Source organism: Lonchura striata, chromosome 5 (assembly GCF_050655825.1).
Source record: "Lonchura striata isolate lonStrDom1 chromosome 5, ASM5065582v1, whole genome shotgun sequence".
Lineage (NCBI taxonomy): Eukaryota > Metazoa > Chordata > Aves > Passeriformes > Estrildidae > Lonchura > Lonchura striata.
The window spans coordinates 27,871,621-27,895,128 of record NC_140707.1 but is presented as its reverse complement, the minus strand read 5'-3'; the positions used below and the strand labels follow the sequence as shown (position 1 = coordinate 27,895,128).

The window sequence follows — 23,508 nt, the reverse complement described above, 5'->3', positions numbered from 1 at the left end:
ATAAGTGTGCCTGCAGATTTGTTCTACCTGAGTGATAGTTAACACATACAGGGAGTTGTACAGCTTGGTAACCCTTGAGAACAGTTCTGGAAAAAGGTCTTCTACAGCCAGATCTTTAGCACTTCAGTGTCATTGTCTGTAGCAACACCTATTAGAATAAGCCAGGTTTTTACAGCTCTAAGCTGCTGCTGAAGAAAGTGATCTGCAATTTCCTAAAACAGATGAGCCTTTGCATTGACTTCAGAAGGCTTCAGATCAGACCCCTGGAATTGCTCCAGAAGAGAAAAATTCACTGTGAGATCTTCCAGAAACCCAGACTGAAGTTGTTGCATTGAAATCCTGGAGCAGAAGTATGACACAAAGAGGTGTTTTGACAGCACAGATCTCATCCTTTTATAATTTCTGATTCCTGCCTGAGTTTGAAATTGATGTCATATTTCAGCACATACTTAGCCTCAGACACTGTGGTATGAATTCCATGTGATGATACTGGGTATCGGAAGGTGAGTTGTAATGTTCCAGTTTATCTAACCACCTTCCTTTTGCAAGGAAATTAAATTCATTTTATTTTCTTTCTTTTTATTGCGGAGGCACAGCTGACCATGCTCTGTAGGTATTGCATTGTTTCTTGTACCTAAAATTAATGAGGTACTTGGGCCTTTTTATGTTTGAATATGATGCCCTGCTTTCTTCTCTTTGTAGGGAACATAGTGAACCAGCTGTAGTGTACTTTGTACTACATGAGCAGACAGCTCCTGTTCTTCTTGGTGTAGGAGTCAATAAATCCTTTCAGCTCCATGCTGTGACCTTAGCCGTTTTTCTCAAATGAAAGGAAATACTTTTTAAAGTTTGTTCAGTTTGGGTTTTTTAAAATATGCCCATTTCTATTCATTAAATTATAATAGTCTCATTTTTCTTACCTTTTATTCTGTTACTCTTTTACAGTGACTTTCCTGTTTGTAAATCAGAATTCAGTTTCCAGAGTCTTTCTTCCCATTGTCCCAAACCAGAGGCTTGGAGTTTCTCATACCCAGTATAATTAAGAAAATGTGCTATTTCCTACAATTTTTATAGTGACCATGTGCTTGCGGATCTGGACTGGCCACTGGCATCTGTTGTCTTTCATACAGGAGAAAGGAGATAATAATGTGCACAGAAGGAAACTGTGTAGCTGGCAGGTGAACTGCAGGATAAATGGGTAAAACAATGGAGGGCACCCACTGCAGGAGGCATAAGGAACCAGAGGCAGTGGGGATAGAGGTGTGGGAAGGAATTGCAGGTGTTATGACACTGGAGGAGAGTGGAAGTAGGATGTCCATAGCTGTAGTGAGTTGGGACTGGATCCAGGGTTTTGTGGTGGATAGTGAAATGAAATTCAGGGTGTGGCTCTGCAAGGGGTCAGCCTCTGTTAGTTCTACTGGATACAGAGCAATTTGTCCTTGGAAAAATACCAGTATCGTAGAACAACATATGCAGTGGCTGTCCAATGCATTTCTCCTCTGCTTGTGCATGGGCCATACCCCACTGCTATCAACAAGCCCCTCTGGAATTCCTGGGAACTGTCTGAGTTTGTGGCTTGATGTTTGGCCCCTTGTCCAAGGCATGGGTGCAAATGTTGTTAATCCAATCACTTCTTGAGCCCTTACTGAAGGGCAGCATATCGGCACTCAGTGAAATCCCGTTAGGAATCTGTCAGGGGGTGATTAAGAGATGTCAGGGGGCAGAGTAAGCTGTAGCAGCACTGAGCTGGGTAGATGAAGTGTTCTGTGGTGGGCCTAATCTTGTGAAGAGCATGACCTCTGTCTGCTCTATAAAGGTTTTCCATGGTAACCCCTGCTTTTTAATTAGGTTTTTAATATACATATAACCTAGCTGAAACAATCTTGGCTGATGGGAGGGTCAAAAGGGTGTGAGGACTTCTTGATAGAGCATGAAAAGGCGTGGTAAAGAAGGGGAGATGTAAGAAATTAGCATAGAAAATGGGATTAGCATCAGCTAAAAGTACATGTGAAGAGCAGTTTATCTGCTGTTTCCCCTCCTCCTTCACCCTCTCTTTCTCTTCTGCTCACTGTTCCCTCCTTAATAGTGCATCAGTGCTTTTCAATAGATTACTGGACCAAGTGGGGATGTTGTGGCTCATTACCCAGGTGTTACCTAATTACAGCAACATGTTTTCCAAAAGGTTCCACCATAGGCAGGATAGACAGACTCCTGCTGGCTTCCTGAAAAATGGCTGTCTTTGGTCATCTCCTGACAAAGGATTAATAAAGTCTGAAGGGGAACATGGCTCTCATCATTCCTCAAGAGGATCTTTTCAATGACATGTACAGTTCTTGGAAAGGGAAAAAAAAAAAAAAAAGGCTTGTTGTGAGTGAAAGCAGAGTTTTCCCAAAACCTATCCAGAGATGTGGAAAGAGTTGGGCTTTTTTTCCTGGTGCATCAGTGGAAAGATCTGTTGTGTTTTAATTCATCTTTCAAATTTGAAAACGGTGAAACCACTCTTTCCCTTTGTGCAGGGGTAGGGGTGCTGCCCTGACACTTTCAGATGTCCACATTGGAAGCTGAAGTCTGCACTTGGAACAAAGCTTAGTCTTCCAAGTGTTTTTATTCAGGAACAAAGACTTGATCTGAAATAGGGACTCGGCCCATAGACATCACAAGGTGCTGATAGATCCCAGGGGACTTGAAGAGTTTGTTGGAGTTTGGCTGATGAAGTAGTGGTATTTTGCAACAGCATCATCAATGTGCCAATGAAGATTCGTGTCCTGGCTCCCTGAGGGGGCCCCTTTAGATGTTGTGGGTGTGTCTGGTGAGGTGGGCAAGAGAGCACATCAAACATCAACACTCACATTCTTTGCTGTGTTCAGGGGCCATAAGGTTTTCTGAGAAATATTGATTTATGAAATATTGCAAGAAAGAGACCAAGATAGAAATCAATAGAGGTGATGTTGGTTCTGTGTCTTTTGATCCTGCTGAGCCTGGAGGATGATCCTACCATAATCTCTGAGGCATCCAGTGTAAAACCTGCTCCTGCTAAGCTGCTGTGTGTGTATGTGTGTGTGTATATATATATATATATATATATATATATTTGTATGGGTTTGTGTCTCTTGTGCCCTAATATCAGGTTTGTGGATCCAGTCACATCTGAGCTGATTCATTGTTCTCCCCAATCTCTGATTTTAGGAGTGTGTCCCTCTGGCTGGCCGAGCCAGCAGATGTTTGACAGTGCTTGTAGCTCAGGACAGCAAATCTGGGCTGCGGCAATTTAGTGTGGAGCTCTCCTGTGCTCTTGAGCTGAGGCATGTGAATCTCAGCACTGATGAACCTCTCCTTCCATGCTCCTGCTGAGCATTTGAACTCTGGCTTTAGTCCTACCATAATTATAGTTTATGTAGTTTAAAAACAATTAATGTATGGGTTCTCAGAACAGACTTCTAGCGCTAGACTATCTCTGTAGAAGAGTCCACAGTCAAAATATTTGTTACCAACCTGGGTAGCTCCATCCTCATCCTTTTAGATTTCTGGATTTCTCCTATACCTCCTTTTTCCATTATGCAATTATAAATTGATACCATGTAATTTATGTGTCACTTGATATAAGTCTCTATTTATTTTAAATGCAATAATTAGAGATAACTATTGCTACAGAAAAATAAAGATTTCTTCAATGAGAAGACTGAGTAATTAAGGGCAGTTATTGGTTTCTGTAAGTAGGATGCTCAGTAACCAAGTTCTTCCAGTGCAGCCAAGAGTAGTACAAGATGTGCATCATTGGAGACAAGAAATCTGTGCTCCAAAATAACTGGGATGTGAAATGGAAGCTAATAATAAGAAATTATCTAGAGGTTTCTTTCCAGATTGTATTTAGAATACAGTTTTCCTGGTTGTAATTTGTAAAACTTGGATATCCCTTTCCAACATTCTTTGTAAGGATTAATCAGTTAATCCTTCTACAGCCCTTGCAAGGTAAGTAAGTGTTATTATCCTTATTTTACGGCTATGGAAATCATGTTGCTTTGGGCCAAATTTTAATCCATTTTCCACTGTTGCAGATCTAAAGCAACTTCACTGCAGTCAGCAGAGTTAGACACTGTAACTGAACTGATTTAACCCTAATTGAAACTGCAGTGTTTGTGACGATAACTGTGGAGAATAAAGAGGAGGAACATTACATTTTAAGACTGTCCCCCACCCTGCTTGAGATGTATTAATGCTTTTGTTTGCTCTAAGGTTTGATTTTCTGGACTGGCATCCTTGAGGTTTTGCAGGTCTTGCAAATGTTAGTGCATGTAGTTTTCAGGAATGAGCATCCATAAATTCTTTTAAGATTTACAACAGGAACCTCCAATTTGTGGGGATAAATTATTTGTATATAAAGACCATATGTACAAAGTTCACATGCAGTAATACTATATGCGCATCAAGCTTCTTGAAAAGCAGAGTACTGGAGTTTGTCAGCCTAGAACTTCTGTTCCTTTTCTAATTCAGATAGTTTGTTGCCAGTACTTGAGCCCTGAAGTAAACTACAAATGTTTGTGTTTTGCTGTGCCTAGATTAACATTTGTGGAGTGTTCATTGACTTGAATTAATTGGCAATTAGCTAACTCAAGTTAAAAAGAGGAGTGATATTTCTCTCTAGACATTCTTTTAATTGCTCATCCAGCCAAAACAGACATTTCTGTCCAGACCAGGGCTTTCCACTCGGATTTTTTAAGGTTTTTGACAATGTGCTCTGAACTGAAGAGCAAGCAACATGTGTATGCAGGTCTTCTGAGATCAGTGTCTAGTTTTCCTACTACAGAAATTTATTTTAGGTTGGTTTTATTTTCAAAGAAAGCAAATGACTTCTATTTACCACTGGGGAAAATCATATATGTTAAATATAGCAAATATACCTATATTTCTTTGAGTAGTTATTCGCCTCATGGTTAAAGATCAGGATAACAAGTTATTTGTGTTTGTCATTTCTGAAAGACTGGGAGCATCACTGACAATGAATATACCATGAGTGCTGTATTTAAACAACAGTGCTGTTTCGTTATTTATTACTCTTTCTGGCTCAAAGTGATAATTTGTTTCAGATTGGTGTCTTTGGCAGACTTCAGGTTTGGATAGTACTGAAAACATTCCTTCTTATTCCTAAAATGTTTATTTCTCTAACGAAGGTTTGTAATAACAGGATCATTAGGAAGATGCTACTATTTACACAACTGTAAAGTGCATATCAAATAGCACTAGCTCCAAACTCTTAATGCTTTATTCAGTGTCTGCTAGAGAAAATTGCTACACAAAATGCAAGACAAAAGTAAATTAGTCTCTTCTCAAATCCTGTCCTTAGCTGAAAAAGCCTGAAGGTGGTTGCCAGTTACAGTATCAGCCACTTGCTCTGGTCTTGGATTCGCAGTGAATATATTGTCCCAGCTGGAGGGAAGCTTTTGTTTCTCCATGCCCACAGAGCATTCTTCTTGGGTAAAAGAAGAATCTTCTCTCTGTACTGCTTCAGGATGGGCTGTCCACCTTCACAGCTGATCTAAATCTGTCCCTTGCTCATCACATAAGCTCCTGTCCTTTCTAAAAACTATCTGTATATCTGTAAGCATCCAGAGTGGGAGTTTGCTAGCAAAAAAATGCACAGGCATGATTATTAGCAGGTCACTGCTGCATTGGGCTGTGTCAGACCTGCACACTTCCCTTTGCTCTTCTTACTTCAGTGGCATCTTCATGTCATCTGGGGTTTCTCATGCTTGTTGGTTTCTAGATTGTGGCTTTCAATTATGATGAAAAGACATTGTTAACTTACACATCCCCTTGCTTTCCAGTGTGTTCGTGTTTTCTTCTTTACTCCCCAACCTGCAATTATAGGGCTGGTTCTGATGCAGTTCAGTGGCGAAGATCAAAAGCAGCCCAATGTTTGCAGTTCACTGGATGCAACAACTGATTTTAAAGCCCCAGGATGTCAGTGTCCAGAGTCCCCAGGAATGACTTATAGATGGAGGTCTGAGGTGTGCCTGAAGCAGTGAGCGTGTGACAGCTGTGTGAGTGCTTGAGGGAAACTGCAAGCAGTTGATTCCCACAGCATCTTGGATTTTCTGTCAGGACAGACCAGGGTTAACTTTAGCAATCACAAAGGTTACTTACCTGCATTTGAGGGGTTAATTACTCATGAAGCAGACAAGTTCAAGGTCTATTTGTTCCCTGGCAGACTTGCTTGCAGTAAGCCAAATCGGTCCAAAATATCCTTGCAGCAACAGCAGCCATGTTTGTTTTCCTTTGCAGAAAACACACGTACCTGTGCTGGCCTGACTGTGTAGATAAGCGTTACAAATAAGTACCTAACTCATTGACACATCTGTATTGGAAGAGCATTTATATAGCTCTGAAGTGCTCATTAACAGCTGCATATACAGAAGAGGAAAAAATGGAAGATTCACCACCTCTTCCACAACTCTGTAAACACACCTTGGGCAGTTTTTTCCAAGCAGGCATTTCTGCCACTTCCATTATTTCACTTACAGCCTAGCAATTTATTCACATAGTTTCTTTTCTCTAAGGTCTGTTATTATGTAGATAAATAATGCATCTTGAATGGTTTGTGTTCTCTCTGTCAGTCAAAGGGCTCCTTAAGAATCAGAAGCCCACAGGACCTCAAATCCACATTGTCATCTCATGTCAATTGTGTAGTTCCTTAGTTGACTGAAATTACAGGACAGAAACAGAAGTCCTGAGGACAAGCCCTTCCTGCCTCAGCTCAATTAGGCTTTCTTCATAGTAGCAGGAGAGGAGTGTTATCCTATAGATGGACTTACCAAGAGGGTTTGGGTTTTTTGGTTTGATTTTTTTTTCTGCTTAGCCTGGCATGCAAATGTCAAAAGGATATAGTCAAGAGAGAAGGGAGGAAGCAAGGCATAGTGATGTTTTTATTTTTTATCCTAGAATTACATTCAGTGAATTTAGTACATTGAAAAATGCTGTCTTGGGCTGTTCAGAGGGTTGTCTAAAATTTCTGTCTCCACAAAAGAGATAGCAATGACAGTGCATTTCTTTTCTTGATTTTTAAAATGCAAATCAGGAGAAGAGAAAATATGCATTAAATCTTGCATGTTTTCTCATTCTGTCCTTTGATACCATAGCGTAAATCAAGAGTGACTTCTTGAGGTCAATGAAATTAATTCAATATAAAATCAGTGTGACTCAGTACCAGTTTTATTTTTACCAAGTTTTTGGTGTCTTCTCACAGTTGGTTAACTTTTTATTGGAGTAAACATAATAGTTTAATCTTAATTTTTGAGTTTCTGTGGTAGGTTAATAGCTACAAGGACAAAGGACACTGTGAAGGTACCCTGTGCAGCATGAGAGTGTTCCAGAAACTCATGGTTAAACCCTTCTAGGGCTCAATGACAGGGTGCTTGAGGGAGGACAAAAGAAAAATAGTTTACAAATCAGCCACGTTCAGTCAGACAGAATGTGTCTGTCTTGATTTGGGAGCAACAAGATTCGAAATAAAACCCTGAAGTGTGACATATAAGAAGTCTGATATATCACTAGTGAAGAACCAGTTGGAGAGCAGTTGTTTCTCACCCTTACTGACCTCTGAAAATAATTGGTCTGTGCCACTTTATAGTACAACACGGAGCCACAAATCCTGGGAGTCAAATATAAAGGACTGATTTAGAAGTTCTGCTGAGATTTGTAAGTGTAACTAAGAGCAATGTAAAAAGTGCTGTCATTGTGCTGCGAGAGCGATGTAAGGTTTGTCCTAGAAACAGGAAGGCAGCAATCAGCACAGCTTGAAACAGTGCACGCTTTCAACAGGGTGGTGCTAAGTAGCCTCTATCCAAACACGAACCAAAGCCAAAGGGAAGAAGCATAAGTAAGGCTGCAGGTGCTCTGAACAGTGAACATAGAGGCAGAGGTGTTTTGGTTGATATTACAAATTAAATAGGAAAAATGCAGAGAGAAGAATGAGTGTGGTTGGACATCACCACATCTGGCCCCAGCTCTGCTTCTCAGTTGCTTCAGGCAGAAGACACGCTATTGCTGTACACAGTTTCAAATGGATTTGTCAGTGCACTGCATTCTTAATTTTTGTGGCTTGTTTATGTCATGGCTGAAAGTGAGGATGTCAGCATTTAACCAGATGAGGCTGAGAAATTATGTGGCTGGAAATATCCAGAAGACTTGAGCATGCCATAAAAGAATGTGACTGGAAGCAAGTTGGGACTTTATTTCTCCACATAATTAAACAGTGATTAATAATGCCAAATTTAAGATTAGCTGCATAGCAAAAGAATGGACAGGTACCTGCAGAAGATTGCTGAAGTCCCTGATGAAACTCTAGTTCACTTAATTGGGCCCAGTTTGTTGTAAGGCAAGAATCTATTTGTCCCTCAGTAAGGCACGTGAAGTCCTATGTTCAGTGTGTTTCACTAGTCTGAAAATCTGTAGTGCTCAAATTCCAGATAAAGCAATGTGTTTGGCTTTGTGCTTTGCATTAGGGGATGGGATTGACTTCTTAACTCCAACCTAGCCTAGGAGCTGGGAACTAAGTTAGTCTTTTTTCTGCTGTTTGATGTCATTGTTCATAAATGCCCTGCAAAACACAGCAGGTCTTAGTGACACAGGAAAGGTGCCATTTCTTTTTTAGTTCAGTTGTAACTGAATTAACCTAAATGGCAATTTGGCATGTAGTGTGTGGAGTGGGATGGTATCCAGCCCATCAGGTGGTGTGCTGTATGTGCATGTTAGACAAGAGTAAAACCTGAAGCAAACAAAATCTCACTTGAATAACCTATGAAGAACAACTTTGCCAGCTACAAATTTTCTTTATGGCAATAGAGTTGAGAGCTCAAGGGACCATCTTGAACTCACTTGTGGGAGGTATCTCAATGTAACTTCATGTAAGTCACCAGACTTAGATGAAAATTTTGCAGAAGATGGTGGTTCATGTATGTTACTTAGCTCTCTCTTTTAAGACTTGGTGTTCTGTATTTTGATGATAGTTCAGACATCCTAATCTTGTCAGGAATCTCACATCCTTTTGCCAATATAATCAGTTTTTTTGAGAACAAGAATATAATAAGTAATAACAAACAAGAACTTAGAATTGTAGCAGCAGATACTGATGCTCCTCCACACCACAATGGCATTCATCACAGTATTAACTTTATCCAGCAGGGTAAATTAAAACACTAAGCGAAGCCATAATTAATGTCTTTTTATTGTGATCATGGAAACTTTGGAAGGAGCTAGAGAAGTGTAGAAGCAAACATTTGACCATCTATTTTTGCTGCAAACATTTGACCATCTAGTTTTGTTGATTTCCAAGCTTTTGTTGATGTCAGGTGTCAGCAAAAGCACTTAGTGTGGTTCAATTTCCAGAACTTCTTACTGATAGAACACACTTTGAGTGGTGAGAGCTGGGCTACAGTGCTTCAACAAAACCACAGTTTTAGTGGCAGAAACTTCAGGAGCATCAGCAATGTTGGTGGCTTCACTGCCAAATGGCCACAGTGTGGGCTAAAGGGTCTCCTTTACTCACAAGACCTTTTCTGGCTGGAGGAGGTACTATAGGAATATGTTTGCATATAAGCTGTCAACAGCTGGATGGTGTTCTAGAAGGAAAACCCTTGACAACTAACCTCAACCTCTAACCAATTCTTCCTTTCTATTTTGCTTTGTTTCTCCTGCAGGGCTTGTGAAGTTGGGGGTTCACTGTGTCACATGTCAGAAGGTCGCGATAAAAATTGTCAACAGAGAGAAGCTCAGTGAGTCGGTGCTAATGAAGGTAATTTTCTAATGGAAAATTTAAAAAAAAGATTAAGTTCCTGGCTCCGTGTCTTCTGTTCCATGCAAAATTAATATCTTTAATTATGTATAACAAACATCCCTGTCAGTACCAGGATTATGCGGAGCATAATAACAATAATTTAGTTATGGGGGAGGCGAGGGCAGCTGAAATGAAATGGGAGAATGCCTATGCTTTGTGCACAAAATAAACAGTCAGCTGCAGAGTTGGTGCTTCTCTGCTGGGGCCAGTGTATGTTGGGCACCTGCCTTTTAGCACTACAGCAGTGTCATTGTGGTACATTGCAGGCTGAGGTGTACAAATGTCAGTATGGAGTTTTAACAGGGCCTGGTGGATCTGTTACTCGAATAGTCCTACTGCTTGCTCTGCTGCATGGGTTCTCTGTGATGACTGATGTGCCAAGGTCTATGACTGCTTAAAGCTGCTGTCCACAGAGCTGTGCCATTGGAAACCATCAAAGTGTCCTGACAAGTCCCAATGACTGTTAGTGTTCAGAAGAGCTTAGTTTGTTTTTTACCTAGCCTTGTGATTCTCCTCACATGAATGTCATTGATTGATCTTGGAAACCTAAAAATAAAATAAATGTATGCATAGCAGTTTATTCATGTGATTTGGTGACTAGAGAGGCTAAATTCAGCCTGATGGGAAGGAACACAACTGCACTGCAATCAACAGAATTCCGTCACACTGTCACCTGCAAATTACGCTAACATGTTTGCGTGCAGTGTTGAGCACTTTATTGAGGTGACTTCCCTATATAAGCACAGAGCTTCTCTATATAAGCTCATCTTTACACTCCTGTTCTCCATATGGACTTCTGTGTCAGCTGTTTCCCAGCACAAGTAAGTATAGCAACCTTACTCAGAGCAGAAAGAAAATGGAGTGTAAGCTAATATGCAGTCAGTGAGTGCTACACAAAAAAAATATAAATTTATATTTTTTTCAGACAAGGATTCTGAAAGTTTATACTCAATTGTAACATGGTTGGACTTTATCTTTCTGGAATTTCATTGATGTATCCCCTCTCCTGCAGTACTGTGGATTCAAGCAGACTTCTAATGTAGACTGAAAGTTAGAAAGTGAAATAGGTAAGAGAACTATATAAATGGTAAAATCTGAATGGGCCACTAAGTACCAAATACATTCTGGAGCAAAACAACAGGAATATTTTTCAAAAATTTGAGTATTTTGTTTGGTGAAGAAAAACTGTCTGGTATTTATATAAAACACTTTATTTACCTCACTCATTTTCAGAGTAGGAGGCAGATCACTTAGCATGGCAAAGCGATCTCTCTGCTTTAGCTGTGTTACATTACCTCAGTTGTAGTATGAAATCTGAGTAATGAAATGGTGTATTAGGCCCTTGTTTACGCAGCCACATGCTGGAGTGTGCCACATTTTCTATAAGATTGTACAGCATCTTTCTCAGGAGGAAATTACACGTTCCATTGTGGTTCTCATTTTCAGATCCTTCTTTGTGAGATTTTCTCTTTCAAGGATTCTGTTCTCTGTGTTCAGGAGGTTGGGATAACAGATGGAATTGAAGTGGTTTGCCCAGTTCTTACATAAATTCAGTAACCAGATGTCTTTTCAGGAATGCCCTCTGCCTGATGGTCACAGACAGGCCCTGAGACTTCTAAGTGAATTTAGAATATTGATAGCCAATTTAATCCAGTCTTCCTGAAGGGGAAAAGTGCTTGCAGCTTTCGGCAATCCCAGGGTAACCAATACGAAGCATCCAGCTTGCTGTGTGGAGCCAGCAGCCACAGGGAGATAGCCAAAAGTGTGGCCAAGTCATTGTGGTGTGGTGGCATTCCTACTTTGCATGTCTTCCCACAAGCCTATCAGTTCCAGTGACTTTCTTTGCCAGTGGGCTGTGCAGAGCATCCCCCAGAGCCAAATGATTCAAGACCACAGCTACTCTTCCAAGCCAAGCCCAGATTCATGGATTTTGCTTTAATTCTTCCTTGGACAGAAAAGCTGGATCTGACAAACATGCACACCTGCCACATGAAGCTGTAACAGTGCAGTGCTATGGCCATTTATCCTAGAGCATAAGGAAAAAGTCTGCTCACGGTGCTTTCAACATCTAAAGTGACAGGCAGAAGCATATACAGCAGGCTGCTTTCTTTGTCATCATTATTCTGTTTTGACTTGCTTCTTGTAGCCTTCATTTCTCCAGTGTTTTTGCAGTGTTTTATTCTGTATATTCAGGGAACGGTCCCTTCTCTCTGCAGCTGCTCTTCATCTGAGATGTGCAGAATTGAGAGGCATTTGGTAAAGTGCTTTCTAATCATAACGTTGTAGTATCGATATTTCTGGAGAGAAGAATTTGGAATTGTAGCAGCTGGTCTCAATTAGCAGAACTGCTGCTATGGAGATGATGCACGGGCAGGCACAATGCAGCACGGGCTGCAGTAAATGTATCATCCAGGCACTCACTGCCCTGTCAAGGGATGGGGCTGCTCAGTGCACACACAGCCTTTTGCTTTGTCATGCCCTGGTGCTAAATGCAGGCTGGGAGAGCAGTGTTCCTTTTCCAGCTCCAGCTTGGGCCTCTCTTTGTCTTTGGGGCAAAGCCACATACGTAATTTCACAGTTGAGGGAAAAGGGTAGGTTCTGTTCTCACTCCTGCCTTCCCTCAACTGGTAAAAGCTTCACTGGGTTTCTTCAGCAGAAACCCCGCTGATGTGGAGACTTGTGCCCCATAGTACTTCTGGCTTGCTCTAGCACAAACTGGCAGGAAAGATTTCTGAAAGCAGTGTGCTACAGGGAGTGTCTCGAGATGGAAATATGGTTCATTAAGTTCCTTGAATTACATACAGTCCACTGACAGAATACCAGAGTTGTCTATAAAGCAGTAAGGTTTCCTGAGCAGCCAGGTTCTCTATTGATGGTTGCATTTTCAGTACCAATATAAGCTTTTGGAGTTTATGACTTCAGAATATAAAGGTTAAAGCAAATATTTCCTCTGATACGGCAAAAGCTCATTTGGAAACACTGAGGTGTCTCATGGGATATACTCAGAAAAGTCCTTTCTGCTCTTCATTGTCTCACCAGTTGTCTTCCACTCCTGCCTTCCAAAGAATAAACAACAACAAAAAACCTGCTCATTGGTGATCCATCAGACAAATGATTGTTTGGACAGGCAGTAGTAGTAGAAGCAATGGGAGCATAAAGGGTGAAGAATGAGAAGGGGACAGCTGGCCTTGGTCTAATTACTTGAACATGCAGGCATCCTCAGAAAGCCACAGATGTCCCAGGCCTGATAACTGGAGCCCAGAGCTCCATATGTGAGCCTGTGCCAGTGTGCCTTTTGTTTCTTCCAGTGACCTCCAGTGCTGGTCTTGAAGCAAGGAAGGTATTTCTAGAGCAGGGGTTGGGGAAAAAAAGCAGTCCCACTGCTGTGGAGCTCACTTGTATCACAGGTGGTGAGTTTTGGGGAGGCTGTCAGTTTGGTATCTTGAAGCCTGATGAGCTCTGCTTCCAAAAAATTCTGCATGTAATTCTCTGTGTTCCTAACCACAGAAGGTCTTGCAGCAATCACTATTGGAGATCCCTGATTGCCTGGAATAATTGAGTGGAAGGATAGGTAGGAGAATAGAGTGTCACTTCCTCTTGGAACTGACAGGATAACTTACAGAAGCATACTTGTAAATAACTACTGCTTTGCATGGTCTGTTCATCATTTCTTCCTTTTTCCTGAGCTTCTGCCTCAGTAACTGTTTATCTCTCTGCTACCTCATCCTACTTTAGAGTCTTTCCTTCTCTCTCTATTTTCATTCAGTTGTTCTTTTGTCTCTTTTTAAGCCATTAATTCTTCATTCCCTTCCATTCTGTGACTTCTTCCTTTTTTTCTTTTTTTCCCTCTTTTGCTACAGAAAGTAATGTAAGAGATGTCATTGTTGCAAAAACTGCTAAAATGCAGCATGTCTGGTTAAGATGGCTGTTCTTCAAGGAAAAAAGTTTAGAAATTGGGCACAATTTAGGCAGTATCTGAGAGAGTAAGAAAACAATCAGAGGCAGTGTTTTATAAGACTCAGGGGACTTAGTTTATTAAAAAGAAGGCTAAGACATAGCTTGATTGTAGTCTGTAAATGCTGATAAAGAGGGATAGGCATGTGATAACAGAGGATATTACAGTCTTGGGTGTAAAAAACTGATTGGAAACTAATAGTTGTAAGCTGTAGGTAGAAATACAATAGCAATTATATATCGAAATACTAGGCCTGTTTGACCACTGGATGAAGTTACTAATTGGAACAAGCCACCCAAAGCTCTAGTGAGTTTTTCTCCTGAAAGACAACTAAACTTCATCTTGCACTGCAGTGTTTTTTTCCTAAAAACCAAGATCCTAGTTCAACTTCAGATGCTGGACTTGAAGCAGGAAGTAGTTGGTTTCCTGATCTGTGCTATCTATGAATTAGCTCTGATTAGATCAATGCAACAGCCTCTCTGGCCTGAAAATCCATGAAACTGGGAATTTCAATCACACACTTCAAATCTGTGAGAAGTCCCATATCTCTGTCTGGGACATAGAGAAATGCACTTGTACAAGTTTTCTGTAGAAGCAGAAATTTAGTCTCCCCCAAGTGAATTTAGGGAAGGCAATACTTGAGAATAGCAGCTTGTGCTTGGAATACCTTATTTTCAGACTTTTAAAAGAATAGACTGTGATATTGGGTGACCTGGCTGTCCTCAACTGCTGACTGCAGGCTGCTCTACAGAAATCATTACCAGAATATCACAACAGCATCAGGGAGAAGTTAAATCTGAGGTAGAAGTGGACTGAAGTTGGTTCAAGTTCAGCTTTGATCACAAGGGCAGTTTCCCTGACACTAACAAAGCCAAACTCACCACAACACTAAACCTCAATTCCACCAAATCAATATTTTTTCTGATGTATTCAATAGTGGCCTAATTGTTTCCCAGTTTAAGTATTTAGGAGTTTTGCTATTGATTGCAGTGGAAATGGCATTAAGCTGTTGCTGAATCCCACTGAGTACCTCTAGCATTGTGCACAAATGAATGAAGAGGCAAGGCTGTGGGACATCCTCAGTGAAATACATTTAAAATACTCTAGAATATTGGCATACAAGATTTTGGAGGTGGTTATATTAAAATAGCAAATGGTAGGGGAATTATTTCCATTTATTAAAAAGAAGTACCAAGAAAAAGGTTTTAAAGAATTAATCAAACTTTCCAGGACTTCCTGATTAAGGAGCACTGTGCTAAGTTGCTGACACTCATCTATTATTCTTCTAATTGGCTGGCATATTTCTGTGAGAAGAAAATAGCCCAGAGGACCTTGTACTTGTGACCAAAAAAAAAAAAAAAAAAAAGATGAAAGGATAAAGGAAATTAAATCTCCCCAAAGCATGTACATGCTCATATTTTCACTTGCTGTTGAACATGTAGGTTTCAATGTATAAATGAATATATTCACACTTACACACTCTCATCCTCATTGTGGTTTATCTTTAACCTGGAGCATTACCACATGCTTGCCAGCTTTTAGCCCTGGAAGAGAGAGCAGATTAGAAGTGTGTGACGTGCATATGCAGTGAACAAACTGCAGGAATGATTGGCAGCCATCAAAGACCAGGAGTGCAAAAACGCAGGCTTAGCCCCTGCATCTGTGACCCTTGTTCATATTCTAGTAGCAACCCAGTTAGCACAGCACAGCATCCTGTCTGCAAGTCTCTCTTCTGAGCTCAATGAGATAAAAAAGCATCTTGCAATATGAAAAATATAGGCAAAATAAAAGGGACTCTTTTTTTTCCCCCTGGCTCCTTCCTGCTAGAGGGAGTTTGGGATTAGGGATCTGTTACTGAATGTATAATGCACAGTGTTTTGTTTTAAACTGGAGCTGGTGGGGAGTATTGAAAGCCTGTTCCCTTGTCATCTGTTTGAGCATTTAAAGAAGTTGGGTAATTGTGTTTTCCTTCAGAGAATGACTCTTCGCCTCCACTTTCCACCACACATACAAGGAACCCAGAGGTATTCTTAAAGAAGGGAATCAGACAGGAATCATGAGCACATGATGTACCTGTCAGAGGAACAAACCTGTCAAGTGTGCATAGTGCCTTCTGCTTTCTAAAGTTAGTATGATCAATTGAGGCATTTGGGCAAGTTATTAAAATAATTGGCCTTTTTCTTCCTACTTTTGATTTGTATTACGGCAGTCTAGCTCAAACCTCTATTGTACCTAACATGTTCTACTCACGGCCTTGTGTGTGCAAACATATAGACACAGACAGTCTATCACCCTTGTGTGCTGGCTTGGTCACACAGCAGTAAATGTCCCTCATCAGCCCAGACCAGAGCTAGCTGAACTCAGGGAGTGCTTTTTACATTCATTTCACTTGATCATAGCTATAATGCCTAGATGGGAAGTAACTGCTCCTGGAGATGATACATCTAAATGTGCACAGTATTCCAGTCCTCATCCACCTGTGAAGCTTCTGTCAATAATTAGCCTGTAAAATCCCTTTCTGTTCAGCTTTGACTGTTTCCACTGTAATTGCACTGTCCTTGCACTTGGGGGTGAGACTGATGATAGTTTAACTTCGCGTTGCTTTCCCTTCTAAAGCTTCTGTGAATTCTCCTCTTCCATTGCCAAAGCTTAGTTTTATCAAAAGATGTTGGTTGGCTGAAGTGTTTTCTCTGAAATAACTTCGTCTCAATGAACTCCTAATATATCAAAGTCTAGGTTTCTTTTTAACTGTCTCTGTATTTGTAGCAGGCTGTTGAGGAGTCCTTTTTGCTTTTTCCCCAGCAGGGACCCTGAAAGTCCTGCCTGTTCAGGACTCCTACTGCCTCTGACTCCAATATTACCATGCCAAGATGTTGGAAGCCTTGAGACAGGCTCCAAGAGTCCACAGCTTTGGGGCAGACCCCCCATCCCCAGCTAGAGAGATGTGTCCCTACACCACATGTGGGAGTGGTAGAAGGCACCAGGATCCTCAGCTGTTGTCAGACTCGAGGCTCATTTTTTGGGAGAAGGACAAGCAGTAGAGTTACCCTGAGAGGCAAGGGGAACCCCAGGTGAAAAAACTTATAACTCTATTTTATATGGGTTTGTATTTCACATTCCAGAATCTTCTCTGGAAGACTTTTAATTATTTCTCTCTTTCATCTTGGAAAGAGAACCAGTGGCATCAGAACAGCTCTAGCAATAATAGGACATAAATCCTCCAGTAGGTTGACTGAGACCACAGTTGGTTCAGGTATTCTGCATTATCATGTAGAATAAACACCATAAATATCAGTAGACTGATCCATGCCTATTAAGGGATGTAGGCTATTCCTGTATGTAGCAGGCAAATCACTTGAGTAAAGGCTTTGTTCAAAGATTATCTTAAATTTTTGCTGAAACAACTGGATGGTGCCTTGTATGCCTGCACAACCTTTCTGTAAGAAGCATTTCTTAGCACTGCTTAGTGTATGAGTTTCCCAGCTCAAAAAAAAGTCACTTAATGCATGTTTAACTGGTACAACTGAGAGCCAAGAACTGCCATTGCACTGTCATTTAGGGGATACAGGCTCTTCCTGTTTGTTTTGCATGCTTCTGTCCAACATGAACATTTTGTGGATCATTTGTTAAGTATAAATCAGGCCTCACTCAGTCTATTCCCTGCAGTTTGTGCTATTAAGTAGTTGGCACAAATTTAGGAAAAATCTGGGAAGGCCCAATCCCAGTGCAATTAACTGTTAGTTCCAGAGCTGTCAGATGGAGCTCGGTGCACTGTGCTGTGGGTTTGCTCTGCTGCTGTTAGAGCATGTTGATCTCTGTAGTGGTGAGTTTTTAGGTATTTGAGCATTTTCTCTTTTACCAGGTGCTATTTTTGAACTTGCTGCCTTGCCTTCTGGCATCCTGAGATGCTGTATCCACAGCCAGCCTGGATTTAACACATTGGTCTGTTCATGAAGAGCCCTTTTGTAGCAATAAACCATTGTTTGCCTTTCCCTGCTGTGGATGCACACACCACACACAGGAGACTCCTGAGTTTTAGTTCAAAATGATGTTTCACATCCAACTCCAAGAGAATTTTCCAGGTGTGCCAATACTGAGAGAGCCCAAGCCTAGCTACCACACAGTGACAAAAATTGCAGACATAGCATGGTTGATTTTTCTCCAACGTGGGAGCAGAAATTGCTGCTTTGTCAGAACACCTGGTATTCTTGAGTCCTGTGGTGTAATGGAACATGTTGTGCTCAGCTGCATGTGGAGGCAGCAGCAAAGGCTTTGTGTTGTGTGAGGGATAATGGAGATGTTACCTTAATCCTCTACAAACCATAGGGAAGGTGAGATTGAGTTTAATCTTGAATTTGTGCATCTCTTGCAGCCTCTCAGCATGCAGCCATTGCTCAATAACATCTCTTTTGTAACATCATGCCTTGTCTCCAGTAGAAACAGTGACTTCTAAAAGTGGCAAGAAATTCTAAGGTGCAGGCTGTCTTTTTCAAGAACACTTGGTGAAAATCAGGCAACCAAAATCATTACCCTTTCAGGACATTTGTGACTGGAGCTCCAGATTATGCTAAAATGAACACATTTAAAGTCTGGTTTTAGAACATTTTGGTAATGCAGGAGTGAATAGCTGTCAACACTCAAGAAGGATCTGGCCTACAAAACAGGATCATTTGTTCCTGTTCTTGGCATATATACCACAGACACAAACATTCTTATGTTGCAGCTCTCCAAGTACCTCCTCTTCTGTACATTGAGTAGGAAACTTGTGAGGAAATGTTACTGATGCAAGGTGTAACACAACAACAGAATGCAGCACTGTAGTTTTTCTCCTACTTTTGGGTTTCCTGTTGGTCCAGGAGACAAACATTCCTTATCATCTGTAAGTTTCAAATGCAGGCATAGCTACAGGAAATAAATAATAGCATTATGTATAATCCATGCTTCATCTCAAGTCTTTTCATAAGGAGTTGGGCTGTGAGTTTTAGTTTATTCCTCCAGTTCCTAAGAGCTTTTTGCACCCTTCTGTAGAGCTCTGTATATCAACTGTAATCAAGACTAGAAGATCTAAAATGAAGAGGAGTCACCAGAATATGCAAAAACCGTTATAACAAATGTATCAGGAGATGGGGATTGTGTTGCTAGTTTTCTTCACTGTATCTGAAGCAGATTTTCAACAGTTATTATACAAAAATATAGTTGCCTTATAAGAATTCCTGATTTGATTACATTTTACAGTGTTCTGGAAGTCTGGTTACACTATCAGAAATCTGTCACCATGGATCCTTGTAATAGACTGGAATTTACTATTGCTTTGTGGTCTCAAATCTGGTGTGCATTTCTAGATCTGTGTGTGTGCAGATGGTCCAGCAGAAAGAACTTGCTGACAATAGAGGGAAATGTCCTCCATCTGTAAAATACTTTAGCATAAAGTTCTTTTTTAGAGATCTTTCTTCTTATATTTCTTTCCTAATACCCTAAAATAAATCCCCTCAGTCTAATATTCTTATCTCTGTTCTTTGATGAATTTCCCCTCTTCACTCCTGCTCTCTCAGCTGCCCCTGAATTTCCTTCCTAAATCCCTTCTGTCCTTTGCTAACCTCCTGTTGTCCCCCACCATCCACTGCAGCACTTCCAAAGGAAAGACACACAGAGTAAGAGAGTACATATTATCCTCTAGGTATTATGGGTTCATTTTCTCCTCATTTCTACTTCTTAAATCAATCCCTGATTTATCAAATCCAGAAAATAAAAATATTTACTTAAGAACAAATGGCTAAGGTCATTGGACAGAGGGCAGCGTGGCACACAGCTGTTCTCACAGTCATTTCAGGTTGTGTTTTCACTTCTTTTTCCTCTAGGAGTGTAAACTGTGAGTTTAGCAGCCACAGAGGAACTTGGACTAGGAAGTAGTCCTGTGGAGATACCTCAGAGTACCAGCCCCCTTCTGGGCAGCTGTGCAGTCCAACTGGAGATTTGGTTGCTCTGTAGTAGCAGAATATCCCCAGTATAGCAGACAAGGTGCCTGGGTAGTAAACTATCCAGTAGAATATCGGAATTAAAAGATGTATTTCAGAGGGATTGACATGGAAATCCAGCAGCTGGTAGAAAGAGATCTAAATACTGCCTATAACAGTAAAAAAACCCCTCAGAGATTTGTTAACATCAAATCTTTCATTTTTGAAGAGAAATTGTGTCCTTGCCTTCGTGCATAGCTGTGCAAGGCTGATAGTGGTGGGAACACTTTTAGGAAAAAGCACCAGTTAGCAGTACCTGAGGACATGGTACCTGCTTGATGCTGGGCAACAGCCACTTGCTGCTGGTGCACCAGAAGGGTGTGTTTTTCATTTTGCCCTCCTGCTAACTGATCTGTTTTTTTGGCAGACACCAATGATTTAGTGTTTCTCTGCGTTTGTTTGGCTGCAGATGCAGCTCAATACAGATTGAGCCAGGGTTCAGACTCTCAAATGTCAAGTCTGGGGCTGATGACATACTGCCTCAGGAAGAGAGGAGATGAAGAAATTAAGGATGAAGAAATCTAAGACAGACAGATTGTTAGAGTGTGCAGGATTGAAATATTGGACAAATGTACAGAATCATAGAAACAATGATTGGAAGGTACCTCTGAGGGTTTGTGTAGTCCATCCTCCCACTCAGACAAGGACTGCTGTTGCCATGGGTCAGCTATAGCTTTGTCCAGCTTGGTTTTGAAAACCTTAAGGGACTGAGATTCATCAGCTTCCCTGGACAGGCTCTTTCAGTGCTACATTACACTCCGAGTGGTTTAATTCATCCCTTGTATCTAACCTGAACCCCAGTGCAGATGTGAGGAGAGAGATTGACCAGCTATTGTGGCTGTTGCTTCCAAGTAATAAATAAACTTGTGTCAGTCACCAAATAAAGACTTAGAGCAATTTTTTAAAAATATAAAGGAGATAAAAAGAAACGCTTTGGAGCTGTGGAAACAGTAGTGTATGTTGCAGCCTTATGGAAGAAACAACTGATCAGTGAAGTTAGGAGTCATGCAACAAAAATTTAGTATGAAAAGGGTCAGCAAAATCATAATTGATGTGTAAAACTGAGAATCAACAGGCTAGCATACAAAAAATGGGGGTCTCAACAGCTGAAAATAAATATAGCAAGAAGTGGGTTTAGTACTGGTTCAAAGGCTGTTTTACTGAGGGGACACTGAGGCTTAAGCAGCCTAAAGGAACTCATGGTAATGATCACATTTCATTTTTGGTTTGAATACCAACAAGAGAGCGACCACATTAGCAGGCAATGGAGGAATGCTGTCTTAGAGCCTGCCTGGCAACTTGAGAGTGAGGTCTGTGAGAGGTAACACTGGAAGTAAGATCACAAGTGCACTGGACTGGAATAAAGGACATGACAACTGTATTTCTGTGATTTAAGTGTTAGATACAAATCAAATTCTAGATATAGACAAGTTCTGTGGGTATAGTTTGAGGAACAGCTAGCAGACGATAGATTAAATAATTAATATATTGACATATCTTCACTGCACTTCTAAAGAGGTCTTTGCTATTTCTGACTCTTTCATTTCTCACTCTCTCAAATTGCTGGTTCTCACAGAGACTTGACCTCCATCGTCTATCATCCCTCCAGCTGTCCCTTTCATTACAGTTTCTATTTATCTTCCACTTGTTTTCCAGGTGCAGATCATTAGAAATGCTTGGTTTCTCTCCTCGTATTTTTACACATTTTTTGAACAGCAATATCATTCATACAATTCCTAATCTCTTCCTTATTGCTATAATTGTCTCCTATTGCTGCAAATATGATTTTATTCTCCTGTTTTGATTGAGTTCTCGATGTGTGACTCCTTAGATTACCCCACAGCCATCCTTCTTTACAACTATAACCCCCTCTGGTAGTTCTGTATCCTCAGACCTTTAGCTGTGAGACTCTACTACTCACATATATGCCTTAGAAACTTTCATCTTTTTTCCAAAAGCTTTTTGAACTTAAAGCTAGGGGTTGTGTGCATTATTAACCTGAAGTAAGATGCCACAATCCTGTTATCATTGTCTAATAATCTGATACCTGCTCTCTGACCTTCAGTAGGGCAGAATTTAACACAGCCTGATTTAAATAAAGTGCTGTAAATAGCCAGTCAGAATCACCAGGTCGTTTATTTGCATATGCAGATATTGTTTTTCAAAGTTACAATGTCTCAGTAAGGGTATATCAGCACTTCAGGCATTATTTTTATGGTCAGGAGTACTAATGCCTAGACCTGCAGCACACGATGTAATGAGAGATTTGGGACAGCCAAGCAGAATTAAAGAATTCAGGGCATAACAAAAAGGTTGTCTTGATAGATTTAATACATGTGTTGATGTTTAGATAACCTAATCTTAGAGCCTATACTTAATCCTTATAGAAATTAAGAATGTGTTTTGGGATTTTATAAGACAGGCATGTTCCTGAGAATATTTTTCAATGAATTAGTTTTCATTATGAGATTCAGGAAGCTAATGATGTAGTAGTTGAATGATGAGGATTGCTCCTGGATGCATCAGAATGTATTGGTGGGAATTTTTCAATGGATTTAGTAGACAATAGATGACAGATATTTATTGCCTGGTGAACAAGTAGCATATGATGTAATTCTGCTACTCATCATGGAAATACCTTTCATTAATTTTCAATCAAGACTTCTTTGGCTCAAAATGCATATAAAACATGCTAGTTTAATCTCAGAGTTATCATAAGAGGATTCTACTCCTGTTGGATTCAGCAGAACTGCAGCTAATTTCTGCAGGAGTCCTTTTTATGCTGTGTCATCCCTGAGATAAAGCTCAGAGGCTCCCTGATCCTCTTGCTGTGATAAATAATTCTTACTCACCCATGGGCATTTTCACTCCACCCATTTTATGCATTTTCCAAGCCATAACCTCCTTCTTCTCAAACAGATGATTTGATTTTAGTTCATTTTATCTTTAAGCGATTTCCTGGGAATGGGACGGATTTCCATGCATGCAGAATGACTGCTAAACTGAATCCTCATTATAGTAACGTCAAGTGGCTGGTTTAAACTGCTGACCACCCATCTGAGTCATTATGCTAAGTGTTCTTTGCTCCTGGGCACCTCCCTCTCTGTGCATGCCACAGTGATGTGAGAGGGAACACAGAGGTTCCTGTGGGATCTTGACGTCTCACCCAAAGCACCAAAGGGCATGGACTGCATGGAGAGATTAACTTTGTGAATTAATCTCTTCCCATAGACTTGAATTCACCCCATGGGTCTGATGCAGTGCAGTCACAAAAATACATAGATGAGAAAACTAGAGTAGAATTGGAATACGTTGTAATCGGTTGCTTGTAAATGTGTATGCATAGGTTAGAAATTGCACCTTTGAAAAAGCCATATGCACGTAGCATGGACCATAAATGGATTCCTAAAATATACTGCAGCATAGAACACATGCAGTGAATTATATCTGGTGGTACCTTTATGGCTTCAGTTCCCATGGAGGATGTGTGACTGCTTCATGGAAAGCCAGCTTTGGAGACAGCAAAGGTCACAATATTGTGTCAGAGGGGCTGTTGTCCTTCAGCCATTCACAGCTTCAAAACCTAAGGTGGCACGTTTTTCCCCGTTTGTGTAGTAATTTGCCTTTCATTGCTCTTTGCTGTTGCACACACCCTGGTAAGTCTGGCACTTGCTTTGGGGCCATCTGCTACGAGGTATGTGTAAATATGT

The 23,508-nt window shown here is 40.7% G+C and overlaps 1 protein-coding gene across 16 annotated transcripts in view; it reads left to right on the top strand.

Annotated features, from left to right (window-relative positions):
- The window catches only part of BRSK2 (BR serine/threonine kinase 2), a 301,198-nt gene that overhangs the window by 138,303 nt on the left and 139,387 nt on the right, over positions 1-23,508 (top strand). For all 16 annotated transcript variants that reach the window (XM_085580157.1, XM_085580154.1, XM_085580153.1 and 13 more), the window contains exon 2: positions 9,693-9,787. In XM_085580157.1, the coding sequence (XP_085436283.1) occupies positions 9,693-9,787 (95 nt within the window). The remainder of the gene's footprint in view (positions 1-9,692; positions 9,788-23,508) is intronic.